This window comes from Xiphophorus couchianus, chromosome 18 (assembly GCF_001444195.1).
Source record: "Xiphophorus couchianus chromosome 18, X_couchianus-1.0, whole genome shotgun sequence".
NCBI classification, from domain to species: domain Eukaryota; kingdom Metazoa; phylum Chordata; class Actinopteri; order Cyprinodontiformes; family Poeciliidae; genus Xiphophorus; species Xiphophorus couchianus.
Window position 1 is genome coordinate 32,006,679 of NC_040245.1, and position 24,684 is coordinate 32,031,362.

Here is a 24,684-nt window from a genome sequence, read left to right on the forward strand (position 1 = left end):
TAATATATTTGTCCTAGAAACTAAACTTAAATTACCTGATAAGGTTTTCTGTTTTTGCAGTGCGGATCTGAGGATTTGAATTTAAACGTCACATCAGAGCATTTATGTTGCTCTACCACTGAAAAACCCATTGAAATAAATCTGATTTATTTGAGGGTTTTTTGGTAAAACTTTAGTATTTTCTGCATCTTTAAGCTGTGTGAGCAGGAGGAGCGGCAGGGGGAGGGGCCTGCGGGGGGGAGGAGCCTGTAGGGGGAGGAGCCTGCGGGGGGGAGGAGCATGCGGGGGGAGGGGCCTGCGGGGGGAGGAGCCTGCGGGGGGAGGAGCCTGTGGGGGGAGATAGAAAAGCAGCCAGAGGAAAAGTGTCCAGGTGATACCGGCTCTGCTCGGCTCTGCCTGCTTCTGCTGCTGCTGCTGCTGTGAGGAGCCTCAGACTGAAACCATGGCGGTTAATAAGTGTGTCAAGAATCTGCTCTTCTTCTTCAACCTGCTGTTCTGGGTGAGTCTCACACATAAAAATCATCTTTTAGTTTAAATTGAGATTCTTTTTTTAGTTTTTCTACCTGCTCTGAGGTGGTTTTTGGTATTTAACATCTCAAATGAAGCTTTTTAAATCTGTTGCTGTTCTCATCCTGATCACTTCATGTTGTTGTTTTTATATATAGACGTTTGTAGAACAGGTCTTATTTATTTTTGGCCTCGCCCTCAAACCAAACCAGCTGAGTTTCAGGGTGTGGCCAGGTTCTCCCAGAAACACTGGAGTCCATTTAGAGCCGTTCCTGTTTCTGCAGAACCAGCTCGTCTCTCTCATTCAGCTGCATTTCCCCCTAAATGGACGCTAATGGACCAGGCAGGCAGTTCTGCTGCTAAACGAGATGACGCTCAGCTGAACATGGTCTCCTGGTACTTAACCACTTCCTGGAAAGTTTTATTCCTCATTCCACCATTCAAAGATGCACTTTTTAAATGCTTGTTTTCTCCTAGTAGATGCACAAAACTACATCTGCAGGTTTTGTTTTGATCAGAAAAATGCCTCATAATCCCTACTTATGCACTTTTTATTGCCTTGTTACTGAAAATGTGCTACATAAATAAAATTACCTTTACTTAAGAACGGATGTGGCACTACATGCTGAAAGTGCTTCGCTACGGTTCAAATCCACAATCTTACCAGATATTTTTGGTCCAGTTTCTAGAGCAAACATGTTTGTATAAGTGAAAAGAAACAAACTAACTAAGAAGTAACATTTCAACAAGATAGGAGCTTGTTTTAAGTTAAAATGTTTTGTTTACCTAAAAGAAGCTTTCTGAAAAGTTATTTTTAAGTTACATTTATCTTATTTTGAGTGTGCCAAAACATTCACACTAAAAACAAAACTAAAATTTGCAGTTAAGATGTGGGCTGTTTGAATTTCCTTCTGAATTTATGATCTAAATTTCACATTTCTTGAAAATTAAATGGTAGAAATTAAATAATCTTGAAAAGGTCTTGACTTTTGTTAAGAAGTGGAGTTTTAAGCCGTTTATTTAGTGTCTTCAGCCTGTTTTTGGTTAAAGCCGAGGAGTTTTGCTCGTAAACTGGGCCTGCTGGTTTAGTTTTGACGCTCCTGGGAGTAATGGTGAACTATAACCAGTTCTGAACCTGTGAACTGGTTCTGAAGCTTCCTTTTTGCTGTTGCCCTCCAGCAGCCTTTCTCATAAAGTTTACGCCCTGGCAGGCGTGACTGGCTGCTTCCGGTGGACAAAACATTTTAACGTCTCCAGAAATGTTTGTAGAACTCGTCGTAAGGCTTCGCTGGACGTTTTGCTCCAGTTTGAGACGCTGCAACCAGAACAAACAGTGAAAGTTTTGATCCGAAATTAAAGTCAAACTTATTCAAATGACTCATGATGAACTTGTTACTAAATATATTTGGAACTAAACTTTAGACACAAAAAGCAATATTTTTATTATAAAACTAAAGCACAAATCCAGTTCTGTTGCTCTGACCTTTGACCTGAGGCCTTGTCAGTCACTGCAGGCAGTTTTGATAATTATATTGATGCAAATTCACTCTGGTTTGCAAATGTTGCACTTGCAATTTTCACCAGTCAACGCAACTTTTGTGGACGTCGATCACCAACATTTTCAATCTCGTCCTAATTTAACTTCCTGTTTCAAGACGGGGCTTTTTTGTTTTTTTAGATGTTTTGTAGGATTTGCTTCTATTGTTCCTACAGGTCGTTTTAACTTTAACAACCAACATGAACTTCTTTAAAGATACCAACACGATTTTATTTTGATCATTTTTAACCAGTGAAAAAGTAAAAAAGACAAAACTGATACAGGAATAGATGAAATATAATGAAATTTCTGCCAAAGCAGAGAACATAAAGTGTAGGTGGAAGCTTTTATTTTAAATAAGCTGCTTTATTTATTTTAAACCTACAGCAGAAACTTTCCTGCATATTCATATAAAATCAATCTCTAGGGAGAAAATCATAAATTGTATGTTTAAGTGTGTTTTTAAGCGAAAAGGTGCTTGAGTTTTAAACAGTTAAGTTTATAATTTAAACTTTTTATTAATGAAATGGTTTTGCCTAACTGAAAGTGCTTAAGAGTTTGAATTTTAGATATTCATTCCTAAAATCTCCTATTTTTCCTGGCAGTTATGTGCAGATATTTAACTCGTTTATTTTGTGCAGCTTTTATCTGTGGTTCTTCCCGTCCTTCCTCCTGAAACGCCTCCAGATCGATGCTAACTGGATCTCGACCCACTCGGCCATGTTGGACACCATGTTTTCACAGAATGATGGAAATGTTGAGGCGGCTCCTTTATTTACTCTGAAACCAGTTTGAGTTAATCTGGCTGAACTGGACCTGCGTCTGTTTTTCACCTCTGAGTTGAGCAGAAATCCCGGCTTTGTTCTGATCCAGTTCAGAACGTAAAAACATTTGGATTCAGACAGGAGATACGTTTTGTATTTTATATGTGAAACTACGGCCAGACTGAATGAAATCGTGACTTTTTTCTTTCCTGCTTTGACGTTTGAGAGCAGAAACGATTATGATCTGCAGGCGGGAGAAAAAACAAACAAAACCTCTTTAATGCAAACAGCCGAGTGTTTCTGAAAACTCTGCAGGGATCCAATTCTGCAACGTTTCCACTTCAACGAACACCAGATTTTATTTTTACACATAATTCAATCTTAGAAAAGATGTAAAGAAAAAATTAAAATACAGCAGCTATCAAGCTGGGTCGACTTCTGATGACTTGAATGTGTTCATGTTTTAAACATTTTAATATCTGCAAATTTAAACATTTTAATATCTGCAAATTTAAACATTTTAATATCTGCTAATTTAATCCTTACGAATAGAAAACGACCTCATTTCCCAGAAAATCAGTTTTTATAAGTTTTAAATGTGAAAGTTTACCAGAATATCAACCATTTGATGAAAAAAGACTTTAATGGATTAAAAATTACTTCAAATATGAATGAAATTTTTTAAATATAAGGGGAAAAATCTAGATTAAAGATGTAATGTGGCTAATCTTTCTAATTTATCAGGACTGAAATCACTGTTTGTTTTACCTCCAAAGGCAACATGACTCTGTAACTTGAGTAAAATCAAATTTTTAACATAATAATAATAATAATGTTTTGCAGAAGTAAAGAGCTTCAAAGAAATGTTAAAAATACAAAATTACTCGGTTAAATGCTATCATTTTTAAGCATAAAGACTAAAAATACTAAATTAACTAAGTTCTTATGTACGAACAATGAAAATATTATTTCCACTGCCACTTTTTTCATTTATTCCAAGATATTTCTTGTAAAAATAATGAAAGATTTCCTCTTAAAAAAAACCCAAACAGATTTGCTCAATAAACTGGACAAATACTTTTTTGCACTTTTTCCTGATTTAGTTTAAACCTTCATTTTCTTCCTTTTTGGCAGATTTGCTGAGAATTTATTGTGGTTTTAGTTTGGTCCTTATATTTGATCATTTTCTTGTTTAATTTGTGTCGAAACTGCGGAAAAGTTGACAGGAAACTGAACATCGTGACCAACTTGTGGTGCAAGAGCTCAAATTTCTCCAGCAGTTTTAGGGTTTGACCTGGTGGTGGTTTCTGAAACTAATCTGGATCCAGACGCAGATTATGAGAACATGACTGAACACGTTGATCAGAAGCCTGTTGCGAAAGACCGATGGCCTGTGAGTCACTGCGGAGGGACGAAGACGCCCACGCAGCGAAACGCTCTGGATTATGAATGAACGCTTTTGGTTGAGATGAACGGATGAAAAGATACTGAGAAGAAATGGACCTGGGACAAGAGAAACATGAAACCAAAACACGACTAGGAATCCACTTTAATTCACAGAAAATAATCCAGATTTTCAGGATGTTTTCCGTTTAATCTTAAGGAAAACATCCTTTAATCTCGGTCTTTTCTCATTTAATCTCGGTCTTTTCTCATTTAATCTCGGTCTTTTCTCATTTAATCTCGGTCTTTTCTCATTTAATCTCGGTCTTTTCTCATTTAATCTCGGTCTTTTCTCATTTAATCTCAGTCTTTTCTCATTTAATCTCAGTCTTTTCTCATTTAATCTCGGTCTTTTCTCATTTAATCTTGGTCTTTTCATATGAAAGTAGAATTCATGTTTTACAAGATTTGTAGATTATAATATGGATTAGTTTTACCTGATCTCAGTTTAACATGCGATTTCTAAGATTAAGAAGTAATCTAATGCTAATGTCATGACAGGACCACCAGTTTATTGTAATCCATATTATCTAAATTTAGAATTTTAATAAACGAATCTGTGTTGACAGGATTCTGGATCTTAATTTGCTGTTTTTATGTTGCAAATCTGAGATTTAAATCTGACTTTAACTATAATCATATTCATTATATTGTTTTTGTCCCAAATGTAATCCAGGCAATTCTTGTGTTTAGGGGCTGAATTATGTTCTTAGTGGTGAACTGGTAATCCAGAAATTATCCTGACCAAACGGTCTAATCCATGTTAAAAACAAATCCATTCAGATTATGCCCTAAATATACTTAATCCAGATTTATTCCTGGCAGTCCTGAAGCTTCATATCATAGTAAATATTTTTGGTTTCTTTACAGTTGAAGTTCAACTTTTACACCGTTAATCTGGATTAATTGTAATATTCCTAATTCTAGTGGAACATTCATGTTTTTGTAGTTTCATATATAAAAAAGCCTGAAGTCTAAATCCTCCTTTTTGCTTTTCCTCAGCGGCCGTGTTTGTTTGTTGATTCAGTGAGGTTGCTATGTCCCTCTGCAGGTTTGGTTCTTGTTGTTTCTGTGCGTTTGCGTCACAGTAATCTGGTCGAGTTTTCTAGAAAGAGCTCTGGAATGACTTCTTAGAGTAAACATCTGCTGCTTTGCTTCTGGGTTTCTGTCCAGTCAGAAAGTTTCAGCTGAAACTAAACATCATTTTACAGTTTTTGGTGTCGAACTGGGATTTGAATGTTTCCTCAGACGGGACCACGGTGGTTTTTCCCCCGGCTGTCGACCAGCAGCTCGTTCTGTTTGTAGATAAACCGGATCAGTTTTGACTCCCTGCGGTTTTTTTCCAACAACTAAAACTCAGCATTTGGTTTTTCCCACCTCAAAAAAAATAAATAAATACTGGGGGATATTTAGATGAATGTTTTTAGTTGTACTTTAATGTTTTTTTAAACTTCTTTTCATCTGTTAACTGGACTACAATGCAGGATTAATGACTCAACTGTAACTGATAGAAAATCCTCCTTGGATGACCTTTCACCTCCAGAACCGGTTTGCTGAGTTGGCCTTTATATCTGCAGGCGTTTCCTGCTGAAAGGCAGAAAAGATGCTGAAGCTCATCTGATGAAGGTGTTTCTTTATCTCCAACAGAGAATTGCTGTTTTGTTTTTAAATGAAGATAAAGAAGCACCTTGATGCTTTAAATGAAGTTGTTTCAATTTTATTCAGTAAAAGTTTTTCTAATGAAAATTAACCAGCGGCCTGAAAAAACCCAGAAACTGAACAGAACTAGTATTTAAGACTAAAAATGTATTTGCATCGTCTACATTAAAACTAAAGGACTGAAAGTATTTGAATTTATTTAAAAAAATACAGTGATTTACTCTGTATTGTTTTTCATTCTGTAAGGTATAACAAGGTATCATCTGCATAACGAATGCTTCAGCTAAACAAGAAGGTTTTTGTGGGATTTAAGTCACAAAATGTTTTTTTATATGTAAAATTGGAAATGTTTACTTTAATAAAACCCTTCTCACTTTTAATTCTGACTAGAACAAAGTTTTAAGTACAGCTCATAGTACTTTATCATACTTCTAATCGATTATTTATTTTATTTAACTTTATTTGGCCAGCAGTTGATGGTGGTTGTACTGGATTTACTGGTTAATTAAGCGCAGTAGAGTGTGGGAATCCTGTCTATCCAGTGAACAGGTTTGGGCGGGGCGCTGCTGTTTGGATCATGTCTTCCTGTTTTTGTAGTTTGTCTATTCAGAGGTCTAGAAGTGATTTATCAATAACCTCACCTTCTTAATAACACTTTCAATGATTTATTATGATGTGGAACAGAAAATTCTTATACATTATTACAAATGTATAAGAATTTTATTTTTGTCTTATTCTTTTAAGTGAACATTTTAACCAGACCAGCTGACTGCAGTAACTGTAGCGATTTAAAGGTGGTTTTCCTGTTTGTCCAGCTGCCTCACCAGCCATCTCCATCAGTCAGACTGGCTGCCTGGTTTGTTTTTCTGCTCTCCTCCTCAGATTAAATATTTATGGTGTAAAATCACTCGCAGCACCATGTTTATGGTGGTTTGTGTGAGAGCTGAATAATGCATGTTGGAGTCACACCCACTGAACAGCTGGAAACGCTCCGTGACCCGAGAGGTTTGGATTTCAAAAGTTTGAAATCGACACCCAACCCGATTGTTGGGTTGGGCGTCCGACCCAACCAATAACCTGCTGACTTAATTTCTTTATTTGTAACTAATGGATTCAAATTCCAACATGGCTGCCTTCCAAATACAACTATCCGCAAGAAAATCCATCTGATGTTTCACACATTGATCTGTGAAACTGATTGGAATATAATATGAAATGAATTAGCTTGTGTTGCTAATAGTGGTTAGCATAATTGTTGAACGTAATAGTTGGCACAGGAAGTTCTTACCGTTTCACCTAATTTATCATCCCTGATGTATGGAAGCATTTAACTGCCAGAGTTTGAGTAGATGTTTTGGGTTGGTAACTGATCTGTTGCTAAATGTCTGGTGTGCCTCCTATTGACCCTTTGCAACTTCGTCACTTAATCGTTCGAGGCGCCATGATGGACGTTGGAAGTGAACGGAGCGACTGAAATTTTCAAAAGTTGTTTTTGTCAGTTTATTAATGGATTTTACTTGTTTGAGTCGAGCTAATTTATCCGTGAATGTAACACACCTGGTTGGAGCTCATAGACGGAGATATTCACTAAAGTTTGAAACGGCTAGAAACCGACAACCACCTCCTAATTTGTTGATCAAATTACAAACTTTCAATAAATTCACACCACATGATTTTTATAATTGTGTAATAAACTGTGTCTCCCCTTAAAGGTTCCTTGCTCTGAACAACCTGCAGCAAACAAACTAATGTTGAATCTTTTTCTTTCTCTCTCGTTCCTCTTCAGGTCTGCGGTTGCGTCATCCTTGGAGTTGGGATTTACCTGAAAGTCACCAAAGGTGGAAACAAAGTGAGACTCCGTTTATATTGAGAATCAATGCATCATCTTCCTCTCTGCATGCTGGGGGAAATAAACATTTCAAGTCATTTTCATTCAACTGGAAGTTTTCATTTTTTATTTCTTTCCATGACTTGACCAGTTCTGAAGCTGCTGGATCTCAATGCCTGATTAATTCCCACCTCCTCCTTTCCAGATTACAGATCAATATCTTCCTAGTTTCGACCTCATGATCGCGATTGGGGTGATCATCATGGTGATCGGCTTCCTGGGCTGCTGCGGCGCCTACAAAGAGAGCCGCTGCATGCTGCTGGTGGTAAGAATCCGTTAGCATCAACTTCCAGGTCATTTTCATGCAACGACGGGTTGATTTAACTGCAGGTTAATAACTGATCGGAGGTATTTTTTTAACCGCCTCAATAGATCTTGTCAAAACATCACCAGACCAGCAAACTTCTAGTGAGCAGCAGAACACTGAACACATCATGTATTTATTTATTTTAATTAGGAGTTGCAGTCAATTGAATAAATTGACTTGCAAGAAAAAAATAAAAGTACTTGCCTGAAATATAGACGGACCAAGAATGCTAAACTATGTTTAATCTGATGCACAACAGTCAAGCTTCAAACCTCAGGACGTTTTCCAGATTTTGATGTAACTGGGGTGAAAACATTTTTACAGACAAGGACTCGTCTTTAAAACATTCACCAGTTATGAAACGAATAAACATTACGTTTTGTTAAATGCCATCAAGCGAATATCAAATGTTAATAAATGTTCCAGTTGCTGGTAATAAAAATAAACTCTAATCAGGTGAGTTTTTAGCTTCAACTTAAAGGAACTCTGTTTTTCTGCAGTTTTCTGGATGTTGTTCCAGATTTGTGGCACATAGAAGCTGAAACACTGGAATCATTCCTCGGGTGATAGAAGGCTGATTTTGTAACTGTCTTTATGTGACTCTGAAGGTTCAGACTTCAGCCTGATCTCTAGTCTCCAGCTGTAATAACTGAAGCTGTGTGACTCTAGATCTGTAACTCTAGATCGTTCCTCTTTTAAATAATAACTTCAGTTTTGTTTCTGTTCAGCTGGAGAAAGTTATTGATTTGTTTTTAATAATCTGTTCTGTGCTTGTACGGGTTCAGATTCAGCTTGTTGTAACCTGAGCTAGTAGGAGTGTGTAGACTTTAAATGGGGTCCCAGGATCGAACCTTGGGGAACCCCACATGTGACTGCATGAGTATTTACCTAAAGAAAAGGGATTTTATGCCAACAGGTTTAATTGGGACTGATAATGCTGACAATTATTCCCTCCAACAGCGCCACCTGTTGGACACACAAACAAACCTGCCTGCTGTTTGCACGTTAAAATGTGTAGCTACTATTTTAATGTCATTATGAAAGCTGTGCACAGGATGATGTGTGAAACAAAGTGTAAGAAATGTACCAATAAAGACATTTTGGATTCTGATGAAGAAATGAACTGCATTCGTTTTGTTCCATCTCTGCAGTTCTTCATCTTCCTGCTCCTCATCTTCGTCCTGCTGCTGGCAGCTGGCATCGTGGCAGCCGTCGGGGGGAACACAGTAAGATGGATCGTCCCCTACTCCTTAATATTTTTATTGTTTGGAGTTTGAAGGACTAAACTTTGTTTCTGTGTAGGTGAAGGACTGGCTGAAGAAGAGACTGGAGGAATTCACCCCAATTTCATCCCAGAATCCAGAAGTGATTGCCGACATGGAGAAACTGCAGCGTGAGGTATTTATGCAACAAACTTTATAAATCTGATGTCTGAAGGACCAAAGTTTCATCTCTCTTGTGCTTCACTGTAACGTTCCCGGCTTATTTCTGTAAAATAGGCCGTTGCATCACTTTTAGTCCCTTCACCAGCTGACGACAAAATGTTTTTCTTTAATAACAGGATTATATTTGGCTCTTCCATGCAGAGTTGGACGTTTCACTATTAAGTTAAATGAGTGAAACTAATTCTTGCTTTTTTGTTTGCAGCTCATGTGTTGTGGACTCATGAACGGACCGTCAGACTGGACCAAAGTCCCAGATTCCTGCAAGTGCAACACCACTACTCCAGCTAACGGGTGCAACAATGGAAACTATAAGGATGTAAGATGACGAGATGTGAAGAAATGATGCACTAATCTTTGTAAATAGTTTAATTTTAAGAGCTTTCTCAGCTCGTGTTGTGACGAATGAATCTTGTCCTCGTCCCGCAGCCCTGCTACGACAAAATCATCAGCTACATGAAGGACAACATGGTGGTGGCGTTGGGCATAGCTTTCGCAGTCGCCGCCATTCTGGTAAAAATGCACACACTGAGCTCTAAAGATGTCAAACACTTAATCTCACTTAATCCATAAATATCTAACAGCAGACAGCACAATTATTCACACCACCTGCTGGTGATACTTGGTACTGCCCCAGAATCAGGTGATCTCTTCGACTTGGTCCATGTTTTTTACAGAAGAGCATTAGGGCCATTGGTTTAAAAAAAAAAAATATATATATATATACATTTTTGCTTTAAAAATTCTGACTATTGTTTTTGCACAGAATTTGGATTTTTTCGCCTTCGAGTTCTGAGATTTTCTTGGATTTGATCAGATTATTATTTTTGTCAGTTGCTCTATTTCTCTTACGTTGACAATTTCCTGGCGTTTGACACTCCATCCTGATATTTTAAAGTGAAAATAACATTTTATATATTTTTTGCTGAAACTGTTTAAAATAATTTATTTAGGTTTTAATGTGAATTTTGACATTTTTGTGCATTTTGTTTAGTTTGGTATTATGTTTCCTAAAACCGTCCCTCTGCTAGCCTCCTTCGGTCGAACGACTCTTGGGCAGTTGTATCGGATTGATACCAAAAGAAGTTGTTTTTATTTATTTTATTCATTTATTTTATGCTTCTAGACACCTACAGACCTAAAAAATATCTTGGCTTGTCTATTTTAGTATTTCTATGTTTGTTAAATTAGTAAATTTTTCTCTGCAGCTCTTTGGCATGGTCTTCTCCATGATGCTCTACTGTCAGATTGGGAGGAAAAGCACCGTCGACAACGCCTGAGTCGCCTCCAATCAGCCAGTTCCTTCCTACCCAACAACAGAACTAATGCAGTTTATTCTGAGCTTTTATTGTGAAGGAGCATATTACTATTAATGCCAGTATACATATGGGTTTCAGGAGCAGGAAAGATAAAAACAAAATGGTGGTTTGATTTGCTCAATATTTTTTTATTTTTGTGTGAAACTAAGCTGTTATGTGAAATTCTTAACATTCATCAGTATAGAACTGTTTGAGTTTTATTTAAATAGCTGCCTCAATAGTTGTTATTGATAACACTTCAGCAAAACCAAAGTTAATTGGATTTGAATTTTATTTTATTTTTTTAACTGGGCAGCACCAGGCTTCCATATATTGTTGCATGTGAATTGTCATTTCTCAGGAACTTGTACAGTTCTTTAATTTACTTTTAAAATCTATACTGGCTTGTTTTTGATTGTTTTCATCCATCTAACCATGTAACATAAAATGTCAGTTTTCTATTCAAGAGAAATAAAGCTACATTCAAAAAAAAGCCAGACTGGATGCATTTAATTTGGATTGTATTGGTTGTTGAACTGTAATTGACAAACTGTAGAATTGGGGGAAACTGTGAAACGCTTATTCTCTATTTTATTAATTTATTTTTTGGCAGAAATTGACTTTAGCAGATTAAATGCAGGTGAGTTTATTGAAATTTTTCTTTTGACATCATTTTTCTTCCATATGTCATAAATTGTTAAATGTAACTTTCAGAAAGTGTAGTCTAGATTAACTTTTTTTTGTCTTTTTGCAGAATTGTCTCCTTAAATGTTTTAAAAGAAGTCTTTAATGTCTTTTGCTTTTACATTATTATATTTATATAGTTTTAAAAAAATGCCTGGCATTAAAATTGTCCAATTTTTAAAAAATGTTGAATCAGACTTGATGCTTATTTACTCGGTACTTAAACCTTTTCACAATATTTTTACTCATGAAGTAGTTTTTGTGCGGGCAGGGTTCTTTCCTCTATTTTTTATTTTATTTTTTGTACTCGAGCCGCCTCTCGTCAGATCCTCTCAAATTAAGATTTTATTAACAGGTCCCCATGTTTGTAGCAACCGGAAGGACCTCTGCAATAAACCGGAAGTCTGGTGTTTCTCTGCTAGTTGTGAAGAACCGACAAAATGGAAGCCGTCACCTTGGAAACCAGGATCGGGTTCTTCGTGTCCGATTAGCCGAATGCTAACACCTGTTTACAGTCACTGCTCACGTATCTTTGCTAAATCTCAGAAGGAAAACATCCAAGAGGATCCAAACGACTTCGTCCTGAAAGTATTTGGCCCATCGTGGCTCGCGGCTGGAAATGGAGGACTCTCTGACGTCATGCTGCTGGTAAGCTAACTGCTAACAACTTCGTTATACAAGCGACGGAGACTTTATTCACAGTGTTGGATTACGACGGAGCTAAATCGGGACAAAATTTGTTCAAAAATATATTTGAAATAGCAAAAAAATATTTGAAACGTAAATTATTTTGAAACTGAAAAGAAAAATTATGGCCCCAATTCAACTCCATAGTTACACAAATTTGCATGGAGCGTGAAGAGTGTCGAATTAGTTTTCATGTTGGTAACTATTGCATTATCTTAAATAATTTTGCTAGATATTAAAATATGCTCCATTAAAATTAACGGCGGCTTTAAAACGTTAATTCCATTGTCCATTTATCTTTATACTTTATTTAGTTTTCTGCCTTTTGTTGATTCAATTGGGATTTTTATTTTTTACAGAATTTTACACATCATTACATTTGTCAGCTTTTATCAGTTTTTGTATTTTATTCTTTTGCTGTCAGTGAAGGAAAACTGACCTCATGTCCTCATTAGAGGACAAATGTGCCTGTGTGTCACATTATTTTTGAACCCCAGGAAAAGCTGATCTTAAATTATTTAAATGTTCCCAGATACTCGGAGCGACTTAAAAGTTGAGTATAAATCTCAAAAACGTTTCAGTTATTAAATAAAAAGTCACGTCAAAGTAAAGGTAAGATTTTCAAATGTTATTTACAGGTACGTGAAATTAGTTAGTAATTAGTTTAATTACAATTAAAAACCTAAATTTCAGAAATCCACTGGTTTCCCTACCGTAACTCCTTATATTCGTCTGATTATAAGGGTGTATGAGTCTAATTTAATACAAGCAGAGCTAGCATTAAATTGGTGTTCTGCCTCTGCTAGTATTTGATAAGCTCTGCACTGTAGACAAAGCAATGTGTTCATTATAAGCTACAAGTATTTTTTCTCTGTGTGGATATAAAATGTTAGTTTCAGTAAGTGTAGTAGCCAAATGTGACCAGCAGGTGGCACGCTAGTAACAAGCACGGCGCTCCTAAATGCCTGAAGAAAGAAGTGTCTGTAGCTCATTTATTTATAGAATATTCTCCTTTTTCTGAGTTTTAAAAGCAACATATTTATCTATTCAGCTCATTGGAAAATGGAGCCGAGGCTGGATTAGTTTTAAGACTGAAGCCACAAAGTTTGAAGGACACATTTGAGAATTTGGAGAACTTTAACGTGACTTTATAAGGATTTTATTCCTTGTAAATGTAGCTTTTCTTTCTGCAGCTCTCTGGCTCGGCTTCATTCATTTTCCTTCATTTCGGGTAGATGTGCACCAAAGAATTATCCTAACGCGACAACAGATGGAAGCAGCTTTTATTGTGAAAACCCCAATTTTTAGAGCTTAATTACTTAACTTTATTTATTTAGTTTTTATGTTTAGATTTTAAAGGCTTCCACATGTTGTGTACAGTTGAGCTTTTATTAATTTACTTTTTTAAATATTTTTGCTAGATTTGGTTTAATATCGTCATCCGTCTAAATTGTCACACGAGTCACAACTTGATTCAATCTTATTTTCCATTTAAGAGAAATAAAATTAGTCATCATGACTTTATTTTTGCCTTATTTCAACTTTATTCTCCTACAACTTCTTGTTATACTGTTTTTAAAAAAATCTTATTACTTCTTGTAATTTTGGACTTTATTCTAGTAACTTTTTTAGTTTATCTTGGTATAAAATATACAACTGGAACAACTTCTCGTATTAAACTTTATTCTTGTTTGACTTCTCATGCGACTTTATTCTCATAACATGACTTCTCATAAAATATTACCAGAATAAAGTCGTAATATGACAGTCAATATTTCAAGAATAGTCATTTTATTTCTGCATTATTTCAACTTTATTTTTGTACGATTTCTCGTAATGTTACGACTTCTTCTACGAGATTATTCTTGTTATGACTTCTCGTAAAGTTGAAATATTACAGGAATAAAGTCGTAATATGAGAAAAAAGTCAATATTTTGAGAATAGTCATATTATTCTTGAATGACTTTTCTTAATCTTTCATAAAAATTTTCTTAGCAAGGATTATTACAAGAATTAAGTCCTACTAATAGCACAACTTATCGCATTATTTAAACTTTATTCTACTAACAGTATAATTTTATTCTTGCGATTTTTCTTTTCTTTTTTTTTTACGTGGATCTAATATTTTGTCGTAGTTTGTCTCTCCCTACAGGTTGAAATCTTCTTTTTTTTTCCTGTAATGTTTATTTGAGCGTTTAATTTTAAACATTCTCATTCATGGTTTGTGTTTTGCTTTAAAACGTCGAACGAGACGAATGCTGGTGCTGACATTGGCAGGCTGGACCTGAAGTGGAGCAGCTGTGATGGTGTTTATGTCTGACCCGATGGATGGACGCGCTTTGCTTTACCGTTTTGAACAGCTGACGTACGTGTGTGTGTGTGTGTGTGTGTGTGTGTGTGAGAGCTTTGGAAACAAGCAGCGACATTAATGTCTGCAACACGCAGTCGGCCTCTCCCCCTCTGGTTATTTTTAGTCTAAAGTCAACACAGCCCGGCTCTTAATGACCGCAGGATTCCTCTCTGCTTCACTCTGCTGCTTTGCTACATTATTCACCCTAAAAACAAACTGATTATTGGTGTATTTGGTCATAAAGTTAAACAAAACTGCACCACTGACGGAGTTTTCAGCTTTCAGCTTCGCTCAACATTAGCTAGGCGTCTGGTTATTGTATTGCCCTCCTTCGATTTGGATCGCTGCTATTCTTTGTCATAAAACTATAAAAAGTGGTGTCAGGTCCTCCCAAACAAGGGTTTTGTTTCTGCAGACAGACCCCACTGCTGTATTTTATTTATAGCAACCAGCACAACCTCTGGAGTAAATGGGACGTCTGGTTTTTCTCTCCGACACACTTAAACCGAGGAGATGGGAGCCATCACCTGGGAAACCAGGAGCCGGATCGTTGAATGTGTCAGATTAGCTTAACGCAAATATCCATCCATGGTTGATTCCCGCATATACTGGCAAAAGGTCAAGGGGTTAAAGTGTTTGGATCGTCACAAGTTGGAGAAATCTAGGCTTTAGAGCTGAACACCTTGTCCAGAATAGATGAAATTCCTCAAAAACGTTTCAAAACTAATGAAAATTAAAGTTCAGCGTGTGAAAAAGAAAATGGAGGCTTGGAGAGTTTGATGTTGGAGGCAGATTTAGATCGTGTGGTGGTTTAATCTGGGTTCTGGATGTCTGCTTTTCAATGGAGCAGCTGAATCCAAAGCTTTTTGGCAGGCAGAATGAAGTTGTGCCTTTAGCTCTTTATACACCAAGGATTGGGCGAAAACAGCTAGCATATGGTCTGAAAACACAGCATCAGCAGCGTATCCATAGTTACATTCCCACTGCAGGTTCTCCCCCTCCAACTCCGATTTCTTCACTCCAAAAAATCAGATTTGTGTCTCGTCCACATGTGGAACTAAATCATTGCATTTTATTCGACTTTTACGCCATTGATGTGAAACATTTTATTCTGCACCAGAAGAAGATGAATGCAATAAATCTGGACAAAAACAATGGCTGAAAATTATAATTATTAACATTTTGAACTTTAGCATATCACTCTTAGCCGTGACTAAGAGTCTCTACAGAAACTCCACTAAACAGGTTTCCTCTAAAGGTAAGATGTTTCTCTGCACATTTGGCACTGAGCAAATGAGGTTGATTGACAGCGCTAAGCCCCGCCTCCTGACTCTGTTTGGTGCATGTCTTCAGACAGAAATAATAGTTGGAGAATCTTGGTTTTTGTTTTCACGGATTCTCTGACTCACTACATGGCAACAGAGTAAATAAATACATAAACGTATTTTTGTAAAGGTTACATCCTGCAGCTTTAATGTTTTATGCGTTTTGGACACAAACACAATAGCAGGAAAGCGGCTAATTGGTGAGAACAACAACAACAACATTAGCATCATGACTGGTGATAATGATCCTGCTACAGCTTCAGATTTTTCAGGAGTCCAGTTGTTGTTGATATGTTTTAGATAATCAGATCTATTGTCGTCATTTAGAGCCGCCATCTTTAATCACTTCTGTTAATTAACCTCCTCCTTTCTCTCCTCCACTCAGCTGGTATTCCAAACTTGGTCATGTTCTTCTTTCTGCAGCCAAACACTCCCGAGCTTTAAACAACATTCACACACACACACACACACACCCCTTCTCTCTGGCTCTCTCTCTCTTGTCCACACACACACTCGGCTCTTTGCTCTTTCCTCTCCAGCTCGGCTCTCAGACGGCCGTCATCATGGCTCGCTGCTGGAGTTACTTAAGAGGACTCTCCATCTGCGTCACTGTGCTGCTGCTGGTAAGCTAAATGCTAACGGCTAACAACTCCATGTAAAGTTTTCATCTGTAACGTCAGATTAACCAAACGCAAAAATCTAAATGTTAATTTTGGTGAATATCTAATTATCATCCTAAAACGCTTTCAGAGTAGACATCACTTTGTTTTTCTTTTGGCTTTAAATGCATCATTAATTATTACATCATCAATATGTTTTACTTACTCTTTTTGTATGGAAGTTTGTAATTCAGATTTTTGTGTTTATTTAAGTGTGTATTTTTTTAAATGAAGAAATGAAACAACACATTTAATCAGCTTTCACCAATTTACTTTATTTTAATATTGATTTAATATTGAGCCACATTTTTATTACAATAAATGAAGTGAAAAGGTATAAAAAATTAAAGAGAAATACAGTCAGGCTATTTCTGCTTTATATACCTACAGTACATTTTAAAATTAATTTAAATATTTAATATTTTTTCTAGTTACAAACCCAAAGTTTAAGATTTTGTGACAAAACAAAATAGTTGATAATTATAATGTTTACAGAAGGTTTTGACCAATTTTCATTGAAAAGTAACGTTTTGAATATTCTTGAGCTTGACTCTAGACTTTGACTAGACCAACATCCATCCCACCATCTAACAGGTTTTCTTCCAGGATTGTCCTGAATTTATCTCCATCCAACTTTTACCAGCTTCCTCATCCCTCCTAAAGGATAAAACCCCACAGCATGATGGTGCCAACGCCATGTTTTACCATGAAGAAGACGTGTGTAAGCTGATGTACAGTGCTGGTTTTGGGTGTAAACCAGTACATTCATGGGTTGGTAGAAAACAAAGAAGATTTTGCATTGGTCTGTCATGTTAAATCCCTTCTTTATCATAACAGAACAAAGTAACTTTCTCTTGTTTATCCCTTGCAAATATAATAACATCTAGTGCACAATATTATAGTTTCTTTATTTTTGCTGGTTTTTAACCTCATCCCTGGGTGTTTTTATTTAGATTATAGCTCTTTCTTAAGTAGATTTTCTTCATCTCATGAAATATTTGCTTCACTAGGTTGTCAAGCAAATTCTGGAGTTCCTCAGGGAGTGATTTTAGGACCTCCTCCCATCTAAATTGTTTTTGTAGAAACTGGCAAATATGTATTTAAAGCCAAACTATTTAAATTGTTAAAAAAAAAAGTCTATAAGAAAAAATTCAGATGTAATTAATGTCAGGAGTTAGATCAGTAATGAAACAGGAAAATCACCAGTTTTGCAGATGATACTGTGTTTTCTTTAACACGTTTTCAGATTTTTCCTGCAGAAATTAAAACTCCTTTAAGTCTCACAGTAAAACCTTCATGTTTATATTTTTTCTTATTTTTACCTGACATTTGTGACGTCATTAAATCAGCCAACCTCATGCAAGAAGATCCAACGTTTACCAGCTCTGTGTTGGTCGGAGTACAAATTTTGGAAATCTGTTATAAATAAAATGAAATAAAAACTTATCCATGTTTACAGCTGTGCTTATTCTGATCAATCTAATATATTTTTACTGTTATGGTTTTGAAAGTACGGGTATGCCTGAACATGTTCATGTCATTAGCGGTTTGTTTTTGCTCATTTCCTCTTACCGTCTTCCTGCCGACTGTTTCCTCATTTCGTTCGTTTTCCAGAAAATTCTCACCTTTTTGTTTCCACCTCGTGTATTTTACGACATTTCTTCACTTTTATCTCAGCATGTTGCCAAATCTCGCCTGCCGGCTGCTTGTCCACTTTCATTACTGCAGCAGGAACACCATGTGTGATTACATTGGCTTCTGTGGCTATTTTTATTTTAATTTCTATCGTTTGGAGTCACTTTTTCCTGCTTCCTGTTCCTGTTGCTGAGCTGCTTATCGGCTGATTGCAGTGATTATGTTGAATGTTCCTTTTCAACTTGACCGTAAAGCTCATGAGACTTTCACTCCCAGGCTTAGGATTTTACTGTTGAGGCTCATTTTCTGATTAGGTTCAGGTTAACCTAACCGCCTTGTTTCATTTTTCATGTTTTAATTTGGTTTCTAACTGGATTTGAAGAGCTGTTGGTGTTTGTATCACATTGTGTTTGCATACCTTTATATCTATTTTAAGTCTGTTGTTGCCAAAGCAGTGAGGAATGAATCTGCAGGGACTCATTCAGTCATTCATGTCTAAAACCAAATGTAGCTGAAATCAGAACTGACTTTTTAATATTTATCTAGATAAACTTTTCTCTTTTTTAATTTTGGTTAAGATTATTTCCAGTTGCTGAATAGATTTTATACATGTCTCTAAATCTTTTTTGGTGCAATTGCATCCAAACTCAATGTTTTAGGTTTCCTTTGAGGGCTTTTCACAATCGTTTGCTGGAGTTGTGTTTTCCAGGCGTTGGCCGAAGAAATGACTTATTATGTCCTAAAGCTGTTTTGTGACCAACTTCATGGTCTTCTGGGACTTATTGTCCGTTTTTGTCCCCAAGCTTTGACTTCCTGGTTGACGTTTTTAAATGTTGCTTCAACTTTCCAAAATTAAGGTCTTTGTAATAATGTCTGCTTGTCGCTCCTGCAGCAAAACGCTGCAAGTCTCTGAAGTTGTACTCGTGTAAAAATATCGCCACATTTTTTTACTCAAGTAAAAGTAAAAAGTAGCCGTCCAAGAAATTACTCTAGTAAGAGTGAAAAGTATTCAAGTACTGAGTAGCTGATCAAAACAAATGGAACAAAGTATAAAGTTATATTCAGAATTTCGGTATTCTAAGTAGCAAAATTTCAGAAATACATTTTTTATCAGAATGTATACTTTTATTTCAAAATTTTAATTTTTCTCTCTGATTATTTTTTTCTCAAAGGATTAAAGTCAAAATTCCGAGATTAAATTCAGGATTCTTTCTTTTTTTTTAAAGTTTTATGGTGATTAGTGGTTCTAATCCTGTTCTGCAGATTATTCTGGCGTTTAGCAGAAACATGGACGTTTCCTTTTCTCTCTGAAACAGTTTGATAAAACTGCAGCTGGGAGTCGCTGAGCCTCCAGCGCTCCCAGCTGATGGGGCCCCGCCATTAGGCTCCGCCCCCTTCGGAAAGCGCCTTGACTCCTCTCTCTGGCTCTGCAGGTGTCTGGTGTTGTGATGATCGGTGTTGGATTCTCATCAATTGAAGGAAACGTACCTGTTGCCGAGGTAACCATGCTGACACTTAAACACAACCTCACATGTTATGGCTTTTTTCTGCAATATTTGTGAATTTTATTGACTATTTTATATAAATCTCGCCTCAGTTGATCAAATGAAAGAAAGAAGTCTAGCTTTTGATTTTCCCTGGGTTTGTATTGAAAACATTAGAGCTAAAATTTGTTTATTTGAATGTTTTTCTGGACGAAATCAGGAAAAAATGACTTGCTAATCTGAACATTTAAGATGTCCAGTGTTTTGTTTTTACTTGTTTAGCCCTGCTTCTTTTTTCCTTTCACTCAACTTTCCATAAATATGCTTGAATACATCCAATTTCTGTGACTTACTCTTCATTTGGAGTCTCTTTGGACAGGTAATTGGGGCCATAATTGTTTTCAAAATTATTTTTACTTGTTTTACATAACATCCTAATTTTCTAAGTTTTATATTTTTAATATTCTTAAGCCAAAATCATCAAAGTTACTGAAATAAAATTTTCCGGTTGGTAAAATGAATCTCTCTCATATGAAGCTAACATTACCTGTATAGTTAATTCTGCCAGTGACTGTTTTTGTTTTTTAATCTGTTTCAGTTGTTCGACCAGTTATCGATTAGCGACGACGGTGTTTTGGCTCTGCAGGTGTTCGGCCCGATCACAGTGGTTCTGTCTGTTCTGGGCATCAGTGCTGCGGTTTCAAACCACAAACTTTTGCTGCTGCTGGTAACTTAAAATATATAGTTTTAGTTGTTTTGTTTTCAACATCCAGATTGTTTGGGTTATTTTTAAATATGTTTATTTTAAATATTGATCTCCAATTATTCTTCCAGCTGTTTTTAATGATATTTTCTTAACATTTCTTTCATCAAAATAATTATTTTAATTTAATAATTTGATCTTCTGCAGTTTTCTGCTCTGATTTTTGTGGAGTTTGTGGCTCTGATGATCGTCGCCTCTCCGTTGGTTCACGTTGAAGCCGAGGTAACGTCTTTTCTGAGTCACTGCTGCCCCCTGCAGGGCTGCAGAGGTCATTACAGTAATTTTATTTAAATTTGCATTTTAACTAAATAATCAGTTTAATATTCAACATGTGTTCTTGTTTAGCAGATTATTGTCTAGTCTTGCAGTTTCTTTTCAGTTTGTTCACATTTATCTGGCTTTCAGGTTCCTCTCTTTGACAAGGTGTTTGTTGGTTCTGGTTCTGGTTCTGGTTCTGCAGGTGAACTTCGCTGTGGAGGACATTTTCCTGAACGTTACTCCTCTTCACAGAGCTGAGCTCTTCATCCAGACGGAGCTGCAGAAACTCCAGACCTCAGTGAGCCACATTACTAACCAGGAATTCAGGCTTCAGTGTTTCTGTTAACTTTCATTTTTTAAGTTTATTTTTATTTTTTCCATTTTTCTTTAACACATTTTTTTTACTTTTATTTAATTTACTTTTTTATTTTTTAATTATTTTTTTTATTATTATAATTTTTTTAAGTATTTTATTTTTTAGCCAGTTACTCTTTCGTTTTAAGTTTTTAATATTTTTTTTTTTAAACTATTTTTAATTTTTTAATTTAAATGATTATTTTTTTGTATTTTTATTTAATTTATGTTTTATTTTCAATACTATTTTTAACTATTTTAGAAATGTAATTGCGAGTTAGCCTTCCTGCTGCAACCTTTTTTTCCTGATACTGATTAGCAGTAAAAATCATCTTCATTTCTCTGCGGTGAACATTTTGTTTCCAAGGATTCCTGCTGCGGTTTACGAAGTTTTGAGGATTGGGGGAATCACCTTCCTGACTCCTGCTCATGCTCGCCCCCTGCTGGCCTGAGGTTAGATCAGCAGCAACAATAAATTATGTGACAAATTTTAGGTTTTGGAGGAATTTTTAAATTAATTTATTCCTTAGATAATATAAATTAAATACAGTTTATGGCATTTTGTGTAATGTATTTTTTCTCTTACCCATATAGTTTTAATACTGATTATGATGCATGAAAATAGAAATAGAAACTAGAAGTTGAAAAAGGCATTTTTATTTGTTTTATTTTATTTACCAATCATGCTGAAGGAATACAAACTCCTTTATTTAGTTCAACAGAAAAGCAAAAGGAAAAACCTCCCAGCAAACTGACCTGGTAGTTATGATGTTTGCATAAAAGCAGAAAGTTTTATGAAAGAATAAATGCAAAACAGAAAATTGACATAAACACAACAAAAGTTAGAAATTTATTTTTTACTTTGCTATTCTTTTTTTCAATAGTCTCACAGAGTCAGAAATAATGAACTGTTTTAATTAGCAGGGTATACAGAGCAGGATCTAGTTAACACAAGTTCATCACATGTGAGTAAATGCTGCCCCCTGCAGGCCACAGGCTGAATAAAGCATTTACTGCAGAACCGGGAAGGTTTCTCTCAAGACAATTAGGACCAAACTAAGGAAAAAATAACTATAATAATACCTGGACAATAAAGTTGTACAAGAATAAAACTAAGATAATAAAATCTGAATATTTTCAAAAGAATAAAGTTAGAATTTTATGAGACTAAAGTCATAACATTACGTCATCTCGTAGTATTATTACTTTATTCTCGTAGATATATATTTTATTTTCTTATCGCATCCCTAACTCACTAACTGTTTCCTCCCCGTTCCTCAGCGCTCAGACCAGTAACTCCAGCTCACTGGGACCCTGTGTGATGACTGGAACAAACCCTCATCCTTCAGATAAACTCTGGGTTCACTCTGAGGTATCGCCGCTTCATTTACTCACAGACTGTTGATGTTCTGTCCCTCCTTCCCTCTGGATCAGTTTTTTCTGTCGCTCAGCCCTGCGGTCCCATCCTGAAGAGCTACCTGGGATTCCCCATCAAACTCCGGATCGGAATAATCTCCGCCTTCGCCACCATCACGGTAAACCAGCAGCTTCTAGTTTCTTCCTATTATTATTTTCACCGTCTTATGGAGCTAAAAAACTGAAAATATTACATTCAAAATGTCACAAAGTGAAACTGGATTCTGTCTGATGGTCTTATACATTTAGATAAATATCTACGTTTGGAAATTTGTTTTACAAAAAGAGGATGGGAAATTATTTTACAATTTTAAAAAACAAATTGATTCCAACCTAATGACAAGAAAAAAACAGATGTAAAACCATAATTCTGGTTCTTTTACTGTCATTTTGTGAAAATTTAATGCAAATATTTCTGGAGAAAAAGTGAAAAATTGTTAAAAATTGAAAACTGATGAAAATGTTGCATATTTCTAAAAATATCTACATTATGATGTTTCATGAGTCGTTTGTTGAGGTTCACACCTGCGTGTGTGTGTGTGTGTGTTGTAGATAACCGCCATCATTCTGTGCCTGGTTCTGGGTCTGGAGGATCTCTGGAAGAAGCCTCCGGTCGAGACGACGGTCGACGACTTTAACAGAGTCAAATACCAACCCAAACCTTCCCTCTCCTGACCTCTGACCCCTGAGCCAAACAGGACGAACACTGATGCTAACATGTAGCCTTTAAGTGGAGCTAGAGACAACAACACAGGAAGTGAGGTTATGGACTCAGAACCAGAAACGGGTCATTTGGACTTTTGGACAACTTCCTTCTTCACAAAATGAAAACAAAACTGGAGTAGTGTCAGATTTTAGAGGTTGTAGGATTTTTCTTTAGTCTTTCACAAAAGACTACGAGACATTTGTCCCACTAGCGCTAGGCTAGCATGTCTGTTTTTTGGTGTATTTACCCAGAATTCCCTGCACTGTAGTCCACTTCCTGCTTTTGGAGCGGTCTCCAGTCCACTTGACGTTCACATTTGCATCCAAACCGCATCAAAGTTAACTGTTTTGTTCAGTTTCACATTCACTTCTCTCCAAACAAACCAAACTTTATGGGACTTTGGATTTCTCTTCTCCTTCGAAGAACTGGAAGAGTTTATACAAATCATTTGGTTTCCAGATGTTTGGTTACCAAAATTTCTTAAAGTATGAACCTTTAGGAATGGTTCATGCATTTCTGATAACTGCACTGCAAAACCACCAAATGTTACCAAGTTTTTGTCTAGTTTTTAAAAGTCCAAATTGATAACTACATTTATGAAAACATAAAGTTCTAATTAGAACAATTTGCACATAAGATTCATTTTCTTTAATTACACAAATTTCTGTTGTGTTTTTTTGTTGTTTTCTTGGGAAATCTGGTCCTAAAGGGGCTGAAGAGACTCTGGATCAGGATTCCTGCTTTTAATGATGATTATTGTATAAATGGGAGCCAGTGTTGAAAAACTGCTTAACCTTAAAATGTCTCTGTGTTTGCAGAATATGTTTTAAAATTTAATATATAGAAAAAAATGCCGTCTTCTTTTCTGAAGTGTGCTTTGTAAATAAAATTAACTTTAAAGTTAAATCAGTGATTTTTCTGCAGTTACATCTAAATGCCACAAGGTGGCAGCAGCGACTGATAAATGGGAATTTTTCAAATCTGAACTTTTTTTCTTAATTTTAATGATTAAATAAAAAAGAAACAACACGTATGTAAAATTATATTTAAAGTAATAATTAACTCCTAACCTTCAGTCAGTTTTGATCGAATGAAGGGAGAAAAACATCAATAAAACATCAATAAAACACACATTTTATGTTCAGGAAACCAAAACATCAAAACACGTCAAATATGTTGGCCAGTGTTCCATTAATTACAGTTAAAAGGCAACTCTAACCACGTTGGTGTTTATTTATCACGCCATCGCTCAGTTCACCCACAGGCTTCTCGGAGCACCTGGGGGTTTGCAGCTGAGTGGAGCCGCATGCAGTGTAATCTGGGGTTAACCACATCACTCTGCATCAGATTGCTCTAATTCTGCAGTTCTCTAGAACTACAAAAATCAAACTGGTGAACAATGCAGAATATTGTGCTGACAAACTGAACTTTTTTGTTTTAGTACAGCCAGGATTACCAACATGTTTTCTAAATGTCAGAATAATGAGACTAATCACTGAAACTATTAATCTGGGAAT

At 36.1% G+C, this 24,684-nt stretch overlaps 2 protein-coding genes across 2 annotated transcripts; both read left to right on the forward strand.

Moving 5' to 3' along the window:
* The first annotated feature begins 342 nt into the window (after positions 1 to 342).
* Positions 343 to 11,353, forward strand: LOC114133371 (tetraspanin-8). The gene is made up of 8 exons (XM_027999210.1): positions 343 to 499; positions 7,697 to 7,759; positions 7,944 to 8,063; positions 9,257 to 9,331; positions 9,408 to 9,503; positions 9,753 to 9,866; positions 9,977 to 10,060; positions 10,756 to 11,353. The coding sequence occupies exons 1-8, from the start codon at positions 443 to 445 to the stop codon at positions 10,825 to 10,827; spliced, it is 681 nt and encodes a 226-aa protein (XP_027855011.1). The 5' UTR covers positions 343 to 442; the 3' UTR covers positions 10,828 to 11,353.
* A 630-nt stretch (positions 11,354 to 11,983) lies between these two features.
* Positions 11,984 to 24,073, forward strand: LOC114161347 (uncharacterized). The gene is made up of 10 exons (XM_028044564.1): positions 11,984 to 12,177; positions 16,432 to 16,515; positions 19,620 to 19,685; positions 20,269 to 20,397; positions 20,581 to 20,655; positions 20,894 to 20,989; positions 21,413 to 21,498; positions 22,327 to 22,417; positions 22,497 to 22,580; positions 23,014 to 24,073. The coding sequence occupies exons 1-10, from the start codon at positions 12,025 to 12,027 to the stop codon at positions 23,134 to 23,136; spliced, it is 987 nt and encodes a 328-aa protein (XP_027900365.1). The 5' UTR covers positions 11,984 to 12,024; the 3' UTR covers positions 23,137 to 24,073.
* Positions 24,074 to 24,684: the final 611 nt, after the last annotated feature.